The sequence below is a fragment of the Struthio camelus genome, chromosome Z (assembly GCF_040807025.1).
Source record: "Struthio camelus isolate bStrCam1 chromosome Z, bStrCam1.hap1, whole genome shotgun sequence".
Lineage (NCBI taxonomy): Eukaryota > Metazoa > Chordata > Aves > Struthioniformes > Struthionidae > Struthio > Struthio camelus.
In genome coordinates, this window is record NC_090982.1 from 83,729,670 (window position 1) to 83,752,626 (window position 22,957).

Below are 22,957 nucleotides of genomic sequence, written 5' to 3' on the forward strand. Positions count from 1 at the left end.
GTCAATTAAAAAGCATGGGAAACCTGCATCAAAATCTCTAGACCGCTTTGGAAACTTCGTGCCTTTCTCTTCATCTGCTCCGGTTTCAACGCAAGACAGAAGTGTTTTTCAAGTCTGACCTCCTAAAGCTAACACTCTGTCTTGAGCAGGGTAGCTGAGGAGAAGAAAACGTGGAAGGTCTGACTCTTTCAAATACGTGGCAGCTGAAAAGAAAATAATTAGGCCCGACAAATCCAAACAGGACTTTTGCAAATGGTATTTATCCGTTTTTTGTGTGCCGTCTACTTCTACACCTGCCTTCAAAGGGAGGCTGATAAAAGAGGATTTGCTTGGCCTTTTTGTGGCTGTTGCCACATGCATGGGGTGGGAGGGGGAAGGGTCCCATTTGCATGCAGTGCTACAAGACCGACGCTGCAGGTGAAATTACCCTGGACGGTGCAGTTGTACCCGGAGCGGGTAACTCCTTGGACCCCAGCATTTTTTTGTTTTTTTTTTCCATTTCTGCACTGTGCGGGTTTGCTACCTTGGGTGACCGGGGCCTTTACGGTGTGTAGGTGCAGGCAAGTCTTTACGGAGCGATCAACTCAGCGGCGGCAACAGTCACGCCATACAACCCGCCTTCAGCCTTTCGTAGTAGATTTTGTGTGCGTCCACGAGCTGCAATTACGGCCGGGGAGGGCGGGGGGGTTGTTGCTTAGATGTGAAACGCTGCGCTTTTTCCTCGGAAAGACCGTGCTCTGCCTTCCTTTATGCTTTTCGGGCTGTAAGGGCCGAGAGGGACGGGAGCAAGCGGGGCGCGATGCGGCCGCGCGCTCGCGTTTGTCCCCCTGCGGTCGCTCGAGTGGGAAAAGGCAGCCTTTGAGGTTCACACAGGAGGCGTTTGTGATTAAGACAACGGCGCGGAGCAGAAAGGCACATCCTGATTTCTGAGAGCGAGGCACACACTCGCGCGCACCACCGCCACCACCCCCCGCCCCACCACCACCACCACCACCACCACCACCACCACCACCACCACCGCACCCCCGGCCGGCCTTTCTGCATAATGCGTGCAAAGCGCTGCCCTTTAATGAATGCAAGCTACGGCGGCTGGGATGCAGCAGGCCAGACCTCACCATTAATAAACTGGGAACATTCTTCTCCTTTTGAGTCCCTTTCAATGCCAGCCCCGCGGTTTGATCTCCCTTGAATGCTGTTCCCCCTCATTTGGGGCTCCAATTCTGAGAAGATTTGGTGCATTGTCTGAGGTCGCAGGATGTCGGATTGATTTCGAAGCTTTTGTATTGACTCCAGGCTCCTGAATGAAGCTGTCATGTGTGTCTGTGGTTGGCTAGCGGGCTGTCCGGCTGCAAGCTGTGCCTTCCTTTGTTGTTTAGGCCTCATTGAGCTGAGGGAAGAGGCTCATTTCAGGGTGATTTACCACCACCCAAACACCAGCTGTCTGTTGTGCTGCTGCTTGCCTCCACCTTGGATTCAGTTCGCCTTTCCCTGCGTTCCCCCCTTCTCCTCTCCCGCTCTACCAAACCCTTCTGGAGGCACTTGGGCACCGTTTCGTCGAGACTCGTGGAGCATCCTGACAGAGCGGCAGAAAAATGTAAACCCTGAATACATTGTTCTTCTTGACCCCGTTTTTGCACCCCCCTGGTTTTTCAGGGTCACCGTGGCGGTACTGTGCACATATTTTCTTCCTGATGAAAGCCTGTGGATCTGGGGATAAACCCCCCCCCCCCAAAAACTCCCTTGTTCCATGTGATTCTTTACTTAATAGCCTAACGTAGTGCAGAACGACGACTGTGATTTCGGAGTTATTAGGCTCAGTAGCGGGGTAGCAGACGGATCCTACGGTCTCCCTCATGCAAGATGTCAGGGGAGGTGACAGCAAATACTCTCTTCCATACTTGAAATGTTGGAATATTTGAATGGATGGGGAACGAGCCGCAGGACAGAGTTGCTTCCCTGCGCGCTTGTAATTGCTGAGCAGAAACGGTTGTGGTGTTTGCACAGGTATCAGGCTAGAGAGCTGTTTCTCTAGCTCTCTAGAGAAACAGGGTAAGAGGGGAGAGGAAGAGCAGAGCAGAGACTGCAAAGCACTGTGAAGCTCAGCTTCACAAAGCTTTTTTGAGAAAAGTGCCCTCCTATGAAGAGGAGAGACGCTTCAGCAGATGAAATGCTATGAAAAGTCTCGGAAAGTCCACGTTCAAAGCTCTGCACTTCCACAGGTTTCCTTTGAGACACAGGGCAAGTCAGCCAGCCCTTCTGCGCCTCAGGTTTTCAGCTGGTGGTGCAGGATGTTACCAGGATATTGCAAAACGGGAGTGACAGAGATAGTTCAAATACCTCCGATAGCCAAAGGGGAGGGGAAGCAGCATCTGTTAATTTAAAGGAAAGACGGCGATAAGCTGGAGGTGGATATTGGTTGCCGACATAATGGCACTTTTGGCAGGATTCGCAGCTTTGTTACTGAACTATCTTTTGAGCTACGTGAATTTGTGGAGGTGCAAGAGAAGACTTGTGCCGGATATTCGCGGATAAGAATAGTCCCAATGTTTTTAGTGGGCATTACTCAGTAGCAGGGAGAGGTGAGCTGAATCGAAGAAGTCAGCTCCCAGTTAAACTTGATGGCTCCGAGATGTTTGGCCCACCATAGCTGATCCAGGCCCATTTCTCCATCCAGTCTTCCCAGGCGCAGCCCCGAGCAGGCAGAGGTGCACAGATTTGAAAGCACCGGCTTTTGGGTGACGGACGTCACCCTACCGCAAGCGTCGGCTCCCGCAGGCTTGCGCCGCGGCGCTGTTGAAGAGCGCGCCGGCCCCTGCGAGGGATGCGCGCAAGGGCTTTGACAGCAGCCATGCGCTGGCACCGCGCTGTTTTTGGTTCGCCTGGCTGTAGGCAGTTGGGGTGGATGGGGCTGCTCTCGCAACCCGTGCTGGGATACCCATGGGGAAGGGAAACCTGCCGAAACACCTGCCTGTTGCTTGCCGCTGAGCAAGGCTTAATATTAGCCTGCAAGCTGGGCACGCGGGGTGGTGGGGAGCAGCAGGTTGTCCAAGTGAAGTCTGACGCTCTCCCTTCTCGGATTTAGCGCCTCTATTTCTTTTCTTTCCCCCCCGCCCCCTTTCTTTAATTGAGGCCGCTGGTTCCCCCCGTTGATCCCGGGTAGCTCTGCGGAGGCGCCGCTGGTGCCACGTGCGTCACGTCTTGACTCCTTCAGTCGGGGCTGGCAGCTCCGAGAGGGACCGCGCTGGAGGACGTGCGACGGCCGGGGCTGCCCCGGCCGGGGTAATTTGTGTGTGTGTGCCGGCACGCCTCGCTCCGGAGCCGCTCGAGTGAAGCGAGTTGTAACCGGCCCTCGTCTGACTTCTGCTTTGACGCAGTTTGAGAGTTTCTTGACCACAGGGGCCAGGCTGTTAAAATTGGCGCCGGATCAGCTCCTGTCGCCCGTGCAGCTGAGATAATTGAGCCTGGTATTTATTTATTTGTATTTATTTGCAAACTTTGGCCAGCTGCAGGAGCCTGTGGGACGGTGGTGGCAGCGTAGTGACTCCCCCGCGGCAGCACAGGAAGCGGTGGGATAACAGGCTGCGTGTGCTTTGCTCTTGTACACCCACAGAGGAACCTTCCCACTTTTTGTTTTGGGAAGGGGGACTTGTGACGGAGATGGGAGCCGGCAGAAGGCAAAAAGTGAGCTCCTCCTTTTATAGGGACTTCAGCTCAGGGCTCTGCAAATCGTCGCTCCTACCTGCTTCCAACCCGGAGCATCGCCTCCAAAGCTAATGGCACGAGAGTGTCCAGAAACAATACGTCTGTGAGCTTGCAAGATCGCTGCTCCCGAACGGTTCTCCTCCCCAATCCGGTTATTAAAGGGCCATGAAACATGGAAATGATGCTCCATAAATTAAGACCAAATGACTCTAGCTCCCGGTGACTCTCTTTGCACAGTTCTCCTCTCCCTCCCCAGAAATCACCGGGAAGGAAGGCCGCGCTGCTGGACAGAGGAGGGAGGGATGTATTAGGAGGCAACAACCTCAGCATGATAATCCCAGCGAGGTGTTTTAAATTTCTTAACAAACTCCTTGGGCACTAGCAAACTGTAAAATAACATACAAATAAACAAACTCAAACTCACTGACCCTCAGCACCCTGGAGGGCTCTGTTTCAGATCTTTGAATAAAAGCTGAAGTTGCATATGCATGTTTAATGTAACACAAGGCGTGTGCCGCAGAAAGCGTGCTTTCTTCTAATCTTGTTCCAGACAGAAGCATCCAAACAGAAGCCCCTTTCTGTATCCCCACTGAACTGCCTGGTGTGTGTGAGGAAACCCGGGAATGACAAGGCGTCCATCTGCTCTTAAATGGAGTTGCGACTGGCTGCAAATGTTGTCCATATGCTTTTTTTTTTTTTCTTCTCCCTTTCAACTTAGCTGCCTAATGTTAGACACCTATCCCCAAATTAAGCATCTGTTCATAAAAGGACTTTCCTAAAAAGAAGGTGAAGGGAGTAGCTAATTCAGGCGATGCACACTGAGAGAGGTGGATCTGAAGTTGGACAGGGAGATGGGATTATTTGTTGAGTGCGTTTGCCTATCTAGAGAATGGAAATGCCCCCCTGGAAATTCGTTCTTGTACTGTCAAGGGAAAAAAGAAGCTATCAACATTTGGGTTCGGATTCCCCCTCTACTCCTAATTTTCCAAGTGATTGTGGGCAACATCTTGCAATGTCTCTCTGTTAAAGAAAGCGAGTAATACTTCCCTCTCTCATGTGAGTACGTTGCTGGTTTTTACCATGAGCTTAGTTTGCTTGGGAGCATATCCAAGAAGTGAGAAGCCAGATAAAGGTCTAAAAATGGGAGTTCTTCCTCTGTTTGTGGAGTAAAAAAGGCTGGATTGTCTTTTCCCACAGGGTGACTCTGCAGCGGATGCTGGGACACGTTGACCACCAGCGAGTCATATAGTTGCCTAAATGAAGGCATATGTCGCCACTACAGACCCCTTGAGGTATCCTGCTTGTCCATCAGCTGCCCATCAGGAACTGTGTGGATCTCCTTAGGTCCTCTTGTATCTCAGACTTGTCATATCTCAGATACTCTGGAGTATCTAAAAAGGTTCCTTCGGTTAGACAAATGAATCACACTCTGTGCTTCACTTTTCCATCTCTAAATAATAAGTTAATGCAATTGCGTTACTTATTACTTTAATCACTCATTTCTGGGGAGTGATTCAAGAATTTAAGGTATTACACGTTGAATCGCTAAGGGATTGTAATAAAGGGGCAAGAGCAAAATACTTTCGATAAATATGAAGGCAGAGGCTGCCAGTTTTGAGTAATGGCCTAAGAACGTTGAATTTTAACAGGGGGTGATCAGTGGCCTGAGCGTTGGGCATTTTGATTAGGAATCAGGTCAGGGTACAGTCTTTTCAGTGTACATTTGGAAAGAGCAGAAAGAGTAATTTTTGCATGTTATCTGGCCTTGCTGGAACTTTTGAGATGTTAGGGTCACAAAATAAGAGACCTCACCACACCTGGCAGGTTGCAGACTCCTGAGGTGATCAGAAGTTTATCTTCCTGTTTGTAATTCCTGCCACCAAGGGTCATCTCTCTGCTGTGGCCTGACATTGAGGAATGGCTGCAATTCCTTTTAATCGTGCCCTTTCCCTTCCTCATCATTTAGGGCAGAGTGTTTCCACTTTGCTAAACTCATTAACTGCTCTAATGTTGTAGTCTCCTTTTCCATATAAATCCATCCAGCTGAAATCTCACCGCTCTCCACACAAGTGGATTCCCCCTCTGTTGCCCAGCAGATGCTGCAAGTGTTTATTTTGCAGCTGGAGACTGCCGAAGTCTGAAAAAAGGCAATATCTTTATGTGTCTCTGAGGAAGAACGTGTAAATGTAAATATGACAAGTTTATGGGGACTCAGTTGGCCATGTTACTATTTGAGCTCAAGGAGTTTTTGACCAAATCTAGAATTCAAGGCCATTTCTATCATGGTGGTTTATGAAGACGTCCAGTTTGATAAGCTCCAAACATGCTTTGGTGAAGAACCAAAGTGATCCAAAAGATCTTCAGAATTGGATCGGATTAATGTGAGAGACCCTACTGCTTAGATTACGCTCGGTTCACCTTGTGGGTTGTCAGTAAAAAGGAGTTTATTGTGCTCAGGTTATTTCTCAAACTGTTGGCTGCAGACAAAGGTTGCGTGAGGGGACTCTTTCTTTTGAAATTTCCGTTTGCTGTAGTATTTTAATGATGACGTAGGGATCTCCTCGAGCAGACTGCAGTGTTTGGTGAACGTAGGCTGTTGAATTCATGGCAAGGACTTACCAGCAGTTAAATGGACCAGTTCTCCAAACACGGCTAAGTCGCAGCTGAAGGTCTGTATTTAGCTTAAACCTAGCTACCTGAGAAGCAAATAAGCACCAGCTTGGTAATGGTGCACGTTAATGCTGGCATATGAGCTTTACCTCAAGTCACTCGAGCTTGGTCATTGTACTACCCGACTGCGATAGTCTTGTTCCTGTTCACGTGGGTGTATGAAAATATTGGGTTGTTTTGGTTCCTTTTCAGTTTGGCTTGCCCATATTCCCTCTGTCTATTTCTACACACCTTGCTTTCCTTCTGCCTCTCTCCCTGTCTGTGTGGCCTCCCTGGTGCTGCTGCTCGCCTTTGAGGAGGCCTCCTTGGCCACGTGGAAGCTACTCCTCCGGGGCAGGGCATCTTCCAGCAATGCAGGATGAGTCTGCAGCTTCCCGGATGCCCTCTCTTCCCCTGTCACCTGTCATAAATAAAAGCATCTTGGACTTTGATGGTTCAGATTGCGCTGATGTTTTTCTTGAATTCTCTCTTGTAGGGAAAAGTCATTGGAGATGCAAAACTGCTCATGAGTTGTGGCTGCAGAAAAGGGAAAAATGCTCCAGTAAAAGACTCAGATCAGGTCAGTCAATATGTACCTTACCTGGTGGAAATAAAAGAACGTATTCACATTTGATTGATTTTAAACTGTGCTGTTGCATATCTGAGTGCCTGGACACAAACGGACATTTGGCATGTCTGACAAAGATACAACATTAATGCTTTTAAATTTGTTATTTGTAGAAAAACCCTCAAGTGAGATCGGGGATTCATTGCGCCAGGAGCTGTTAATGCCCTGGCCTGACTTATTCCCATCTGGTTTATTTATTCATGAATTCTGTTTCCTAATAATAATCCACTCTGGGCAATGCTTTTCTTAAAGAATATTGCACTTCATTGCTGGCTAAATGCATGCAGCCTTTGGTATCATACTGTAGCTGTCTGGATATCCGATAGTTACAGAGAAATGCACCATTCGTTACATGCTTTTGTTCGGAAGTGGCACCGCCGAAAAGAACATTCTTTATTGAGGTTGCTAATTATAAGCATGTAAAAACTTGCTCACAGACAGAAAATTGATGGCCAGATTTCAATATTCATTACTCAGAAGGAACGGCACCTTCTTCTGAAATTGGTCACGTTGACATCATTATAGGGTTTAGCTGGTAGAGCTGAACAGTCGCATTCGGACCGAGAGCCGGCCAGAGGCCTGCTCACCTCCTGGCTTTGGAGCTGAGCGATGTTTGAATCCGGAGATCGTTCATTCTGAAGATGAAACAAAATTTGATTTTGGTGGAAGCATTTTATAAATGTTGGGTCATCCACTCTGAAATGTGGTGATGTGAAGCAATTGATTTCAAATATCAAATAACTGGCTGGCTGCTCTCTAGTGCTGCTTGTGAGCAACCTGTCAGAGCGGGTATAGCCCTAAAGCTCATTGGAGCAGTGTCCACAAAACTCCAGGAACTCCGGATAATTTACTGGTGGGGAAAAGGGCTGAACTCTTAGGAGGAAAAATGTTTTGTTTATTTTCAGCATGCGTGTTCATAAATCCTGATTAATCGTGATGTCTTTGAACCTCGTCTTGTTACAATCCAAGAAGATCTGAGCGGTTTCGATCATGTGAACAGATCTGTTTATCCTGCTGTGGGTTCTGTTGTGAGGAACGCTAGTCATGTTTATAAATGCTACGTAAGGTCGAGTCTTTCAATTATTTTTTTTGATATTAGTTATCTTTAAAATAACCGAGTCATCGTCATGAGCCATACTACCAGTTTACCGTTGAGACAAGGCTTCATGGTACTTTTCTTTAAAGAACAGCTTTCCATTTTGTCAAATACAAGCTTAATTTTCTCATGTTGAGGTTCTAATGCATCAGGAGAAAGCTAATTTAAAAAAAAAAAACAAAAACATTGTTACCAGTTTTAAACTTCTGTATTTTGATGTACCCTGGTTGAATCGCTCTTAATTTACAACAGGGTCAGACCACAGATCCCACGTAGCAGGGATTAAAAATGAAATGGGAACAACATTTTGGTTGCAGAGAGGTTTTACAAAACGCCGTCTCTAACAAACCCTGAGTGTTGGACCTAAAACTCACCGATGGCAATACTGTAATTATAGAGCAGGCAGTAGTTTTTGGAGGAAAAAAAAAACCCTTTTGTTTAATGTTTTCTGGGACCGTGATAAATTATTCTTTGTTTTCAGTTGCTTTCCGAAATCTAATTTCTGATATCTGGTGACGTGTTGACCATCTAACAATCATTTTTTTGCTGGATCAGCTTAAACTACTGTGCGAATGCTGGATCCAGGGGCTGAAAAGAGCATTTATCATGCCTCTGACAGGATCCTGTCAGTATTTCAGGGGACAGGATGTAGATGGAGAGGAAGTTAGGACGAGAGGGTGGGTGGCAGAGTAGAAGGTTTGTCTGTGAATGCGGGACCTCAGTGCAGCTTATAAATTATCCCCTGGGCCTTGTAGGTAAACACAGACTTCTATGGTGACATCGGCTGGGAAAGGCAAACACTCGCCTACGATTGTAGGCTAATCCTTCAGAACGCTAATTGCCAGAAAACCAAGGAAGCATTATTTTAGGAGCAGCTTGTTTCATTTTGTGAAGGGGGAAACAGTGCGCTGGATTTGGTTTTGTTTGCTAAGGACTTTTTTCTTTTCCTCTCTGCTCTCGTTTTAAAGATTTACCTTCGTTATTGTTGTTGGGGGCTTTTTTTTTTTTTTCTTTTTCTGGTCTTGTTTTGTGTTTTCCTTGTGTGAAAATGCAACTTTGTTGTCCTTTTCTTGAATGTGGTCACAAATGGGTATGGGTGTCTATATCATTGACTATTCAAAGGCTTAGGCTAACCATATACGTTTCAGCTGAGTTTTTGCGAATGGTGATGGTTTGCAACGATTTTAATTTTTTTCCCGTAACTTACTTTTCAAATGAATTTGGAGGCTTGCAAAAACTCCTAGATATATTACCAACCAAAAAAAAAAAAAATCCTCAGTTAAACCAAGTCACTATTCCATGGCCAAGGGTTTCATTTACTGGCATTTCTCCGGCGTGCCTCTGGAAGAGAAGGCACTTTAACCTCCTGGACCTGTGATCTCTTCCCCTGAGACTGACATCCAGAGGCACCTATCCAGCCGGATATTTTCCACGGTGCAGTCACCAGTGAATAAATCCCGACCATCTCACTGTCAAGGGCAGAAGTCCCAGCGGGCTCCCATGGGGCTGGGGTTTCACAGCAGTCCCGAGGAGCCCAACCCTCGCCTTGGATCTGCCTCAGAGCAGGAGAGGAACCGTGGGTCCATGTCATACGGCCTCCCAGTTAGTAGCAATATTTGATTAAATCAAACCCTACAACCCGAGATGACAGGCGCAGCAGTGCAATATAAATCCTGCGAGGTCTCTAGTAACCTTGAGGGGGATGCAGCCGAGCGTACTGAAGGCCTAGACCCTCCTCCGTCTTCCTCCTCTGCCGTGCATGGTCCTGACGAAGCTCCGGTTCGGTGGAGCGGGATGCCTAAGAGGAGTCCCAAAACGCGGCCACCTCCTGGCAGCAGAATCGAGCCTCTACACCGCAAACGCCCTGCTGTAATTGTAACGTTCATAAATGCCCTTTAGAGTGGTTATTAATTTCCAAGTAATTTATGCCTCCCCATAAATTATTATACCGTTGCTTATTATTTGTAACGTGTTGCTGCATAAGAATGGCAATCGCGGACTAGGATTTCCTTGTGCTAGGTAGTGTATTAACATAAAGCAGGGAAGACGGTTCCCAGGGAGCGATTTCAGCTGTGTCATTTTGGTACTTTTGTGAGGAAAGCAAAATGTCATTTTGAAACAGGGAAAAAACGTGTGGGATGACAAATAACGTGTGTATTGGAGGTGTGTAGAAGGTTGAGGACTAGAAGTAGCAAAGAGCTCCATATTCTCAGCAGATGCGGCTCTGCCTATTCAGGGTTTAGCTTTATTTGTTTTTCCCTGCTTCTCCCAAAAGGTAGGCAGCTCATCAATGTTTAACTGCTCTTTTCCTCTGCCTTTTTTTTTTTTTTCTTTTTGCTTAGCTTTTCTGGTGGCTTGTGTCAGTTCAAATGTTACTGAGAGCTCAGGTCCTCCTGCCCTTCTGTGTGTTTGTTTTTGGTTTTAATATGATAAATGTATGCCTCCTCTGGAAACGGTATCCATGCTGCAAAGTAATTATTTAGTGAATGGTGGATCCAGTTCATATTGGCAAGGATCAGATTAATCATTATTAATCATGACCCCTCTGACAGTAACCTCATCCCTTGCCTAAGTGCTGCTCTTTATTAAGAAGTAAGAGCTACTAGGGAACGGTTGGGCCACTGCTCCTGTTACACCATCAGAGTGCTTAGGACTTCTGGCAGGAGGCAGAGGAACTCGGTTCAAAATTAAAAATAGACGCACATGGTCCACGTTCCAAAAATGAAATAGGCAGCTTCCCTTGTGGGCTTCTTCGGCCTCATCTAATGTCCTCCTTTCCCCTGAAGCCTCCTGAGAGCTTTCCTTCTCCAGAAGACTGAATTCAGTGTTGGGAGTGAAATAACCTCTCAGATGCTTTTTTTATTTGTCTGCTTTGTTTTTTGAATGTGGGTAGATCACACTGCAACCTAGTGCACTTTGAGGCCAGATCCTTACAGTCCTTACAGAGATAAAAGTGTTAATGTCTGGTGCGGTGGCTGCACTAGGTTTCAGCAGCTGATGAGACTTGAGATGGCTTTGGCTCTCTGGGACTACGGATGTCTCAAGTAGCCCCCAAACCAAACACCTTTATCAGGACTTCGGGATTTATTGAAAAAACCCTGTGTTCAGGCACAAGGCACAGCAGTGTCCGCTTCATGCACTAAACTGTGAGAAGTCCGGCTTCTCTCTCCAGATCACCGGACTTGGCGTTGCAGGCCTGTGTGTACACCCTTACCGCTTGTGACCCTGGAGATCTGCTGCGAGCAGACAGTAATTTAATTCAAAGTTATTGTGCTTTTCCTAGCACTGCGAGTTCTTTTTTAGAAGGTAAGACCCTGCTATTAATGGATGTCATCGTCATTTCAGCAAAAGCACAATGACTTAAGTACTGGGTTGAAACTGGTCTCCCTAACCCTCACCTCAAAAAAGCCACCTTAATTACTTTCTAAAATGTTTTCCTTGACTGTATGGAAACGCAGGACAAGACCCTTTAGAAGAGAGAAAAGGAAAGAAAAGGCTCTTTTGTCTCCATCTAGTTCTTCAGTACCTGGAGGGTAGCAATAGAAATTTGGAGTAAACCTGCCACACTCTTTTGATCTCTGCCAAAGTTGTTGTGGGAGTAACATTGTTTAATGGTTGAAGGAGTTTATTGAAGAATAAAAGTAACAGCAAAGACAAAGGGCCCAATACAAATTATCTGGTAAACCGCTGTCAAATTTTACGTGCTCTGGGATACTGGTAATTTCCCGTCTTAAAAAAAAAAAAAGGGGGGAGGGAGTATGGGGGAGGGAAGGAGGGTAAAAAGTGTATAAATAAACCCACATCTTTAAATAGCTAACTGGCCTGGACTGAACTATGTCGGAGCTAAGTTCCTTTGGCAGGCAGCGCTGCAATATCTATTGAGGGTGTATCAGAGGGCTGGGATGAGGTTTCGGGGAATCTGCCTTAGCTTCACTGGCTCTCCGCTGCATTCTTCCACTTGTCAGCAAGAAACGCACTGAAGCACAAAACGAGGGAGTGCAAAGGCTCTCGCAGTCAGAATCCATTCGAGCAAGCCTGGATCGCACCGCCCCCCCCGCCAATGTTAATGTTTCTCTCTGTTAAAAAAAAAAAAAAAAGGAGTAAAAATAAGTGGAAGCATTGGCTAACTGTTAGAAATACACAGGTGGGAGAAAGCAGAAGGAAAGAGTGAGGGGAAAGGAGGAGTCAATATATTGTCATCTGCTGTCTCCTGCTCTGAGTTTAGGGCAGGGTTTGAATCTCCACCTGCTCAAAAATCATTGGATTCTGCACAGGGTATGAAAAGCTGAAGCAGTAAGTAAAGTACAAAGAGAGAGGACATCAATTGAGGTGTCCAGGCAGTAAGCATCCTTAAAAATGCTTCTTTCGTTGAATGAAGCAGGCTAGGTGATCGTGCAAGGAACACAGGACCATATAGGGAACTTCCTGGGTCATCCAGCCTAGTCCTCCGAGATCTCCGGCAGCAATTCCATATAGCACCACTCATAAACACATCCCTTTTTGGCACTGGCACCTATTAAAAGCAGCCCTTGTAGCTCTGTCGTTAACACTGACCCCACTGTTTATCTTTTGCTCTCCAAAATCCTCAGTCATGTAATGCTTCTGTGTCTTGTTCCTGTCACCAAGTGAAAGCTTTTTCTCCCCACGGCATGAGCGTTGGTTTCAGTGAGGTGGACCCCCCCTTTGCTTGTCCATTCACCCACCCCACAATTCACTTGCTCCTGGTGGTGCCACAGAGGGAAGACTATTCCACTCGGTGAACCAAAGCACTGTAGAATATTTAATCTGCAGAAACTTTTTTAAAAACTAGAAATCTCTTCCTCTCAGTGGCATTTTGGGACAAGAGGTATTTGAAGGATAAGTTCACCAGCTACCTTTTCTCTGGACCTCCCAAGTTCCTAGAGCAGCTGTACTCTGGTAATCGTTGCAAATAGTGCTAAGCATCTGTGTTGATGACAGTTTGTGGAACTTTTTGGTTTTGTCCATTTGTTTTGTGGAATTGAAGGAGTTGTGAAGTGGAGTTGTATGGAGAAGTCCCCGTTCTTCAGATTTATGTAAGTTTTAAAGGGATTATGTTATGAAAGAAACTTCCCAGATGTAGATCTCCAAAATGAAAGAGACCAAGGTTGTGGGTGTCCTTTGCAAGTTCAGCTGTAATGGGTGTGTGTTGAGGTGGGTTACACCTCTGTTCATACAATGCCATTGGAAATCTGACATTTCTAACGACCTTTTATAATGGCCTATTTCCCTTTCTCTCTCAGTTTATGAATAGTCTTCCACGCACTTCAAGAGTTTCCCGCCTCGTGGTCTCCTCTTACAGTTCATATTCATTTCCAGATGGGTTGGGCTTCCTGTAAAGTGTAGACTGAAGTTAAATAGACTCTTTCCTTTCTACAGGAAGGGGGTGGTTGGGAAAAAGAACCACCAAGAAACTCACGGTGCCCTTTTGCAGGAAAGGCTCCAGAAATGGCAGTCAGTAAATTGTTTTTCCTTCATAGTTCTGAATACATGCTCTAACATGGCAATTCTGCCCCTGCCAGAGAGGTAGAACTTAGGGCTCTGACCTTTTTTAGTGAGGGATGATCCCATGACACTTTCCCTCCTGAGTCGGAGTATGCAGCTTTTGGCAACGGATATTTTGTCGAGATTCTAATTCAGGAAATGTATTCTGCCAACTTGACTTGACCCCATGCATGCAGCGGGATACATTATTCTTCGCTTCCTGCCCTAAATTGCGGTGTACTGCCACCTTATATTGATAGGTCCTTTGTTCCATCTCGGAGGTAGTTTCATTTCAGTGCTGGATGAAGTGAATCTGGCCGGTTTTAAAAAGCAATTTGAGAGCCATCTGAATGAAAAGTGCTTCACACATGAAAAAATTAGTGTTATCAATTGTCATCGTCAGCCTCGAATCCTGAATTTGAAAGGGTCATTTATACTTGTCAAAGGCAAACTGAGCGTGAGCATGGTAAAAGAGAACTAAAGCAGCCGAAGAAAATGCTATCTCATGTCATTTCAGGCTCTGGAATCCAAGAGAGTATTAATAACTATTTTGTTGTCTTCATTGATCTCTCTATATGGACGGAGGGGGAGAGTGAGTCGGAGGCAAGAGGCTGTGCACCGCCGAGCTGCCTCGAGCAGTTTTGCGTTAGCACCTTACCTGCTCCTGCAAGACTCAGAGCAGAGACAACATGTGCATGGGTGGGTTGCGGTGGAAATGCAACACATCATAGGTGAAAAAGGAGTACGGTAAGATTTGGACTGGTCCCTTTGGAAAAATGCTGCCCCCAGTTCTTGGGAGGAAAATATTGGGAGGGAGGACTCCTCATAACACATGATTTCAGAGGGTGGAGAGATCCTAGCACCTATCCTCAAGCTTCTGGTCTGTACCCGGCTGAGTAAGGACCACCTTTCCCCATTGCTGTCACTTTTGCTGCGTTTGCTGCCATTGCATCTCTGTCTTGTTCCACTTTCCCCTCTTCGCAGATGCCAATGTGTGAAGACATCATGGCAGGGTTAATATCAGTCAGCCACCTTTCAGACGACAGATGCTGCATGAATCCAGCTCTCATCTGCTCAGAGGTGCAAGGAAAGAGCAAAGGCCTCGTGGAGGGTGGCAGATGGTAGGGAAGGACCTGCTCATTGCTTGGAGAGTCATGCTTGCAGCTTTGTGGAGCATGTCACGCTCATCTCTGCGTGGGTGTAAAATGCAACCCAGACAGAATGGGGGCAGTTTGCCCCTATCTTTTACTCACATTATCCCAGAGTAAATGTCAAGATGAGATGAAATTCAGGCCCTGAATCTCAGCAGGTCACCTGTTGGGTATTGTACCCTATATAGTTGGTCTGCATTCAGAAAATGTTCTGTTTTAACATTAGTTATTCATGGAAAAGAATTTGATTTTCTAAGCAAAGGCCTTGGTGGTACAAGGATATTGTTCACAGTACACAGTATTTTCTGGATCTTTGTTCGGTTGAGTGTTCCAGCGACTCAGGTGATGACTCTTCCTGACTTTCTCATGGGAGCCTGCTCTGCTGTTGAATTGACCATGCTGATAGGAATAGTTCTGTCTCTCTCAATCTAAACAGTGCTTTGTTAATTATATCTCTTTAATCTTTGTTATATCCTACTTGGTGAATTTCTTATTTGTATATACCAGTCTGAATTGGCAAGAGATTAGTGGCAGTCTAAGATGCGTGTGTACCTTGGGTTTAAAATCTCATTATATCATTATATGGGTCAAAGTCAGTTTTTAAAACATTACCTCCTGGAAGCCAGTCAGAAAGCTCTATTTAAAAAAAAAAAAAAAAAAAAAGACAAAAACCTCTAACCAAAGTGTCTTTAAGGGAAAAAAATCCCTGGTGCAAGGACAAAATTGTTCAAGCTCTAATTTGAAAGTCAATATAGCATGACCATTTTCTTCTATAAGGCTCAGAGGGAGAAGAAGTCACTCAGTGTCTACTGAGTCAGCTCACCCTTCAGTGCTTCAGTCTGCCACAGGTTTCCTATATAACGAGCCAGGTGATTTAATTCCCACGAGATCTCAGCTCTCTGTTTGTAGAACAGTGAAATCAGCACAGATATCCTTCATGTTAAAGATCGGGGAGTACTCAGATATTAGAATGGTGTAGGCCTTGCCTGAGGTAGGTTAACACTGTCTTGAAATATAGCATGGTTTCTAATAACATCTTGACAGAGAGATTTTTTTTTAAATGTCTTAAAAAGAACCAGACAAAAATCTGATCTAACATAGGAAAAAATGCCACACTTTTGCTGCAGGACTAAATCCCCTCTGCAACTGGTTCCAGCCTGCAGAATATATTTACAGCTGGGTTATAAACCCTCAAAACCAGGCAACATAACCTTAACTAACACAACACTACTAAGGCACTGCTATAATGGGATCATTCTGCTATGGCTCTTGGGCACATTTTAAGTGTCATCAATTTAGCCTACAACTAGAGGCTGTTAAGTGCAAACTGTTACAGCAACAGCATCTTATATGCAGGAATGATCAAATATTAATGGCTTTTTTGTTGGGAGAAAATATGGGGAGGAAAATGAAAAGCCACAGGAAACCACACTGTCCTTCCTCAAGTAATTATGTATTTTTGGAGGGCAGCAGAATCAGTCTAGCAGCTGCGTATTGGTGCAGGAGGCAGGGAAATCTGCTCTCTTTCTCTGACGCTGATCTGTCCTATAAACTTAGCTAAGTTATTTCATCTTAGCTTTCCCTCCTAGTCTTGTCTCTCTAAGAACGTGAGTTCTTTCTCATAGTGGCTATTTCACGCTGTTGTTGGGACAGGTTAGACTCCACCTGTGAGATATTGTCACTTGGCAAATAGGGTAAAACTGTGAGGGATGAGGGTCTGTGCTTCGTTCCACCAGAGATTCAAACATTTTGGTAGCTGATGTCAAGCCCTTAAAAAAGAGCTCCAAATGTTTTGCAAAAATCATATCTTGAGTAGGAAGTGCAGGAAAGGCACTTGGTCAGGAAAGGCAATAAAATTACCTTCTCCAGTTCACCGTCCTTTTCAGTGTTCCCTGGGTTGCAAGATGACGAGGTGATGCAAAAGTTTCCATTTGGATTCGGATGCTTCTGTTATGTGTAGAAGTTATGGGCCAGGTCTTGAATAAGTGTCCTGAGGCTGCTAAAGTCTCTGTGCAAACAGGAGGGCCCTGACCTGCTGGCCAGCTTCCTTGGGCTCTGTGTTCCCCCGTGCTGTGAGATTGGATCTGCTGGACTTGGAAAACAACGCAATGATTCCTGATGAGTAACAGCCTGCAAAAGCTTTTATACGTTCTTTCTATCATCATCAAATCCTGCTGAAGAGGCTGCTAGGTGAAGAAACTCTCTCAAGCCTCGTTTTCGAGGAGCTGCTAGGATGAAGACAGGGCCTTTCAAAATCAATACTGAAGCTTGTATACCAAAGAGGAAATGGGAGAGTCATTATTAAGCTGCTTTACTTTTCATCTCTAATTCCCCATATTCATAACTTAAGCCCTGTCATTTGGATTTATCCTCTGTGGCCTGCAGTGACACTGGGAAAAGTCCTTCTTTTTAATGCAATGGCGAAAAAATAACAACACTGCAGGGTAGGATCATATTCCCACAGAAGTTTAGGGCTTAAATGTTTCATGTTGGGCACCAGATTTTGCTGTCTTCTCCCCCTTCCATCTGCCCCCCCCCTCCCTCCTTTGCTGTTATATATCAATCATCCTCTTTCCTAGCGGCTAGGTTACAAACGGTGTAATCCCAGAGTGAATGGATAGTGATACAGCCAATCCTACGTATTACTAATGCGCTGTCCTTCTAGATGCCATTGCTGAACATAACAAAAGGCTTTTACTGACGGGAGAGCTTCAGCTAGAGGGGACGAAGCGATAGGAAGAGCAGTCTAAGAAAGAACTCCACTTTAGGATGTTCGGCTGATCCGCTGTGTCTTCATCTACTTCTCATGTTTTTGGGTGGCTTTCTAAACTTCTCTTTCCATTATTACTTACTGGTTTGTGTTATCTTGCCACATAAATGCAGTTTCCTCACCAGCAATATATTTAATAGTGACCTGGAAATGAACCTTAGACCTGACTCAGCCAACCCAACTGAAGTTTTCACAACATATGAAGGGTTGGTGTTGAATTAACTAACGACTCCGAAATAAGGAATGCTTCCTGTGTAGACTGCTTTTTGGAGAAAATGCCACAAGCTCAAATGCTATTCTGTTAGGCAGGCTTCATAAGAGATTTTGGGGTTTGTTGGCTTTTTTGGTTTGGAAGTCAAGAGTGTGTTTAGAGGAGGTGGTGTTACGCACCTCCAGAAAAATCCCACAACAGTATGTTCAGGAGAAGCTGATGAGCATCAGTTGACTTCTGGCAAGGCCTAGACAGTGACAGCTTGTTCCAGCAGCGCCGTCTCCCTGATCCTGTGTTTATTGAACTGGACTGGAGATCACATGATATTCTGCTGGCAAGTTTGGGAATGAGCTCTGGTGGGAACTCAGTACTTTCTCTCGTCTGTTAAGCTCTCATTAAACCCCACTGTTACTTTTTCTAACTCCCCTCTGGACTTTCAATTGCATTGTAGTGAACAGAGCACACGTGAGTAAGAGCTTAAGGTCCCCCTCGCTTGGGTGGTCCTATTAAAAAGACCAGGTTCGCTGTCTTGGCTCCAGAGCCATTCTAAACATTGCTGCTATTTTTCTTCCCCAAGCATTTCTCACCTGCCTTTTTTTTTTTTTTTCCATGCCCGATCTATTAATATATGTTTTAACCAGTTAACTTTGGAACCAAAATATTAACTGCAGAGGAGGCAGCTTTTCTGAAGGTTCATAAAATATGTATCGGAGCTGGGAATATAAAATGCTCCCATTTTGCAGCGGACAAAATGTATAAAGTGCTGAGTGAAAATTGAGAGGGACCCAACTTAAACCTTTGAAAATAGCTGCCAGCTCCAATGTGCCGTATTTATTTTGCCTTGGAACGCTCAATCCGGTCCAGATGAGGTCATTTGCTTTGAGGCACACGTGTTCGCCGGGAGGCAGGGGAAGCCTGCAGGATGCTTCGGCCCCTCGGTGTTGAGCTGCCAGGGAGCAGCGGTGGGAGCAGAGTTGGCAGCCCGGCTCCGTGTTGATCCTGGCACCAGAGCGTAACTGTGGGGTGGAGGCGTTGTAATGTTAAGGTTAACTTCTTTTAAGGCAGGCGGGACAGTGTAGCTTTTGTGACCTGAGCCGTTTGCTAGGTAGGGTAAGCGGAGGCAATGCTTGCCACGCTCCAAGATTTTGGGGAGTGGGGTCTATGTGTAGACGGGGGTGTCTGCAGTGATATGACTCCCCGCAGCAGAGAGCCTGTATTTCATTAGCACAACTCTCTCTTTCACCGTGCCCTCTTTAACCCTTGCCCTCCCAGCACCTGATACCTGCTCAGCACCGTTTTCCTTTCCCCTGCCTCTGCTCCCGCATCTTGGCTTCTCCTCTCGTCGACAAGATTAATAGCTCAGCCATTTGTCTCTATGAAATTTCACTTTTCTCCCCTGGCACTCCGTCCCTGTCGCTCATTGCTCCGTCCCAGCAGGTGGGAAAGGTTTCTGCGCCCTCCGCAAGACGCCCCGGCCTCCCCTTGCCCCCCTCCCCGCCTCCCTGTCGGCAACGCGTTGGCCAACACTTTGCACGAGGAAGCTGCCTCTATAAAAATAAACCGTGTTGAAATCTGAGAGACAGAAACCACGCCAACCTTACACTTCATTATTGGTAATGGCAACCTATTTGATTTCCATTTGCAAACAGTAGCCTGCATATGTTCCTCACCATGTAGCCCTTATCCCCGCGCAGTTTCCAGCACGACTTCAGGTTCTCCTTGCCTGTTGCTTCGTCCACTTTGTGGTTTGCTTGCTGTAAGCCACAAGCACCCTGGCCCAGGGGGGCAGATGCCTGCTTCACAATTAAAGCATGGAAAAAGCCTGTTAAGTCACTGCCTTAATTGCCTGGTTACTCCCTGTCAACATAAGGTTGCCACCTGCAATAGGCCTGATTTTCTTCTCACACCGGTTTTGTCTTTGTAAGATTTGGTTCCTTACAGCCTACTTTTATGCCTGATTTCCATCAGAGAAAGGCAGAAGAGGAACAAATTCTGTATTTCTTTCTCTTGTCCTCAGAGGGCACTGCCACATGGGCACTGCCAGGCGTGAGCAGGCTGTGCACGTGCAGCACCTCAAACACTGGTGGTGCTCACCACGCAGGCCAGGCTTGAGATCTTCAGGAAGAAAGTGGATTTTCCAGGAGCCCTCTCTATTTAAAAAAAAAAGGAAGAATGGTGAAGGGGGAGAAGTAAGAGGAAGAATGCTTTTATCAGCAAGATGAGTGCTGCGTTCCCACGTTCTCGAAGGGACCTCGGCTGCTCTGCAGTGATTGCTCACCTCAAAGCCCGTGCTAGGTGCTCACAGTTGCGAGGGGTCTCAGCTGGTTGCTGCAAGAGGTTGCAGCAGCGAGGAGCCCCCATGAGGGCTTGAGGAGGGGACACACACACAAGGCCCGAGCAGGAGCTGCCTGTATTGACTTTCACTCGATTTACTGGAGCAATTGAGTTTGTCAGTGAAATGCGAGATGGGCTCAATCAGCTGTCACACTGAGACACTCCTGTCACTACTGTCAATAGCTTCGAGTTTCTGATCCTTTCTCAGATTAGCTCTGTGCCAGAACATCAAATGAAAAGCTGTTTGGAGTACGGGGAGGGGAGAAACTCTAAGCAGTTACCTAGGAGTCAGTTTACAGACTTCAAAGCACTGTCAGTTTTATTCTGATGGCATATAGCAGTGCGCGAGGAGCAATAATGCGTTTTGAGTGTAATTTAGACTCTCCTCTTCAGCCCCAAGTTCACTTACAAACTGGTAGGCAGGGCCTGGAGAAGAATAGAAGCATCTCTCCTGGCGAACCAAAATGGCAAATTGCATGAATGCAAATGGTCTTCTTCCCCTGGAAGACCTGCACTTTAACTTGATGGAGTAACTTGCTTTTCTTATCGTACCTTTTCATCCTGAAGGACTCTTCTCCATTTCTCTTGGCTCTGAAATGAAGCCACTTCTGGTAGCAATGGGTCACAGAAAAGCAACAGCCACAACAATATAGCAGGAATCAAAAGAAAGGGGACGGGTTTATCAGTGCAGAGCTGATAAAAAGGAGTGTGGGGGGGTTTCCAGCCAGGCTGTCTGGGTAGTTTTCTGGCAGCGCTGAGTCTTGAGGGTATTTTTTTGAACAGCAAGGCAAGAGCTACGTGGCCCACTAAGCTCTTCCGAAACCTTTTACTTGAAGTTTAACTCCTTGGATCTGGGACAGCTTTTACCAAGAGTGTCCCATCATCAGGGATGCCAGTACCAATGATTTATTTTTGGAAAGATGAATCCATCAGGACACTTCTTTTTTTAAAAAAAAAAACCTCAAGGATCTGAGCAGGTTCTTTTCTTTGTTGCTGCTGAAACAGTTTATGGCAAGGTGAATTCACCCTTATACACAGAAGCCAAGAGGGTAATGTTAATCCTATTAGAAAAATAATCTACCACAGAAAAAATAATAATAATAGGGATGGGGAGGGAATCCTTTTGAGGCAAATTCACTGAGTAATTCTTGCGAATTTACTCTTTTCTCCTCAGGGCTGAGATGATAAGCACTTTGCTACAAATACATGAATTACAAAGATTACTATTTTCCTTCCACTTTTATAAAGAAATTAAGCAAATGAAAAGCCACATTCTGCCTTCATGCTCATCAGTGTATTTCCTGCAGGGTTACGTCCTTTAGAGACTGCTCCATTTTTCCGACCATCTCCATCTCAAAGAGAGGGATGGTGTCGTTAGTGAGGATGGACCTGCACACTTCTGATCTAGGTTCTTTTACTGGAATGCAATTTTAAGATTACTAATTTTTCCCCCATTGCCTCATTCCAGTATTAGTTGGTTTTGACCTCAAGGCAGCAAAAGGTTGATCTCGTCCTCATTCAGAATTGCCACTATTCGTCCCAAGTAATGTCTGCAATTACTTGTCACTGCTTGACAGTATTTAAGCAGGTCACTGCTCCAAACAAATGCTGTCCCTCTACCTCCCCGCCACACACCTTGATTGCTCAAAAACCCATTTCAAAGGCCTAAATAAATGACCTTTAATATCAGAGGCAGCCCTCTTTCTTTGAGTCTCTTGGTGGCCTGAACGTGCAAGGGACATGGGGAAGTAAGGGCGTGCATGTAAAGGAGGCCATAGGGAGGAGGACAGTCAGAGGACAGATAAAGAAGTTCGGAGTCACAATAAGCAATTGTTGAAGCCACCACGTGAGCTGGATTTGGTATTTTGCTCAGACAGGGGCACGACCAGGATACGCGCCATGCTTGACCTCCCTTGCTTGGGAAGGCAGATGGGTGATGGCCAGCCCAAGGTGGCATTGCTGGCAGTGTGGACACCGGCACATGCCTCCGTTTCGCCAGAGGAAGAGTTTAGCCCAGCGCGCACGGTTGGGAGCTGAGGCTTGGGAGCCCTGATCCATATTCGCAGCTCTGCTCGGTGCAGCCAGTTGGTTGATCTCCTGGTTTAACACTTCCCCCAGCTCTGCTCATCTGTAGGCTCCTTGGGGCACTTCCCTCTTACTGCGTGTCGGTGCCTCATTGCAGATGCCAGGGTAATATAAATAATAAGGTTAAAAGCCTCTCTTCTTCAGGGGAGGTGAAAAGGGAGCGGAAACGGAGCTGCTACTCAGCTTCCTGGCTTTTCCTGGAGTCAAAAAGAGAGTGCAAAGGGTATTGCAGGATATGTTGGAGTATCTCGGCTTGAATCATTTGCCATCCTGTTTTTATTCCCTTTGCAGATATATTTCAAAGAAAGTGTTTAGATGGGGCTGATGACCTCACTTAAGGTTGCCTGTCACTTCCCATGATAAGTCCCCAGTTCAGTTGTTTGGGCTGCGGCAACTTGCAATGTTTGAGCTGAAAGTTCCCCTGCTGTATGTCTGACTCTGACCGAATTCGTTTCAGAGGAGGGGGAATTTCAGTGTGTCTATAAAAACATGTTATTTTTCTACGTTTTGCGAAGGTGATTCCCACTTTTTCTTCTTAGTCCTTTAAAATGCCCAAACTATTCCGGTTAGCTCATGCACCAGCTCTTAAAAAAGACTGAAAGTTCTGAGATGAAACAAAATGACATGCTGAGTACTACCCAGTTTCTCCTTGACAGGAGTCTCCCCAGAGCTGCGCTGGTAGTCTGGCCATCTTTCCGGTGACAGAAATATCCTGGAAGGAAAATGAATGTACAGGGAGACAGCAAGCCAGCTGCAATGCGAGGACCTCAGTGGAGATGAAAGCGTCACCTTCATGTGTCATGTAGTTAATAGGCCCAACCAATACTTT

General features: G+C 46.1%; 1 protein-coding gene across 9 annotated transcripts in view; it reads left to right on the forward strand.

Moving 5' to 3' along the window:
- The window catches only part of LOC138060854 (SET-binding protein-like), a 267,800-nt gene that overhangs the window by 45,638 nt on the left and 199,205 nt on the right, over positions 1 to 22,957 (forward strand). For 8 of the 9 annotated variants that reach the window (XM_068927611.1, XM_068927609.1, XM_068927602.1 and 5 more), the window contains one exon: positions 6,848 to 6,931. The exons of the other annotated variant lie outside the window; for it this stretch is intronic. In XM_068927611.1, the coding sequence (XP_068783712.1) occupies positions 6,848 to 6,931 (84 nt within the window). The remainder of the gene's footprint in view (positions 1 to 6,847; positions 6,932 to 22,957) is intronic. 9 annotated transcript variants of the gene reach the window in all.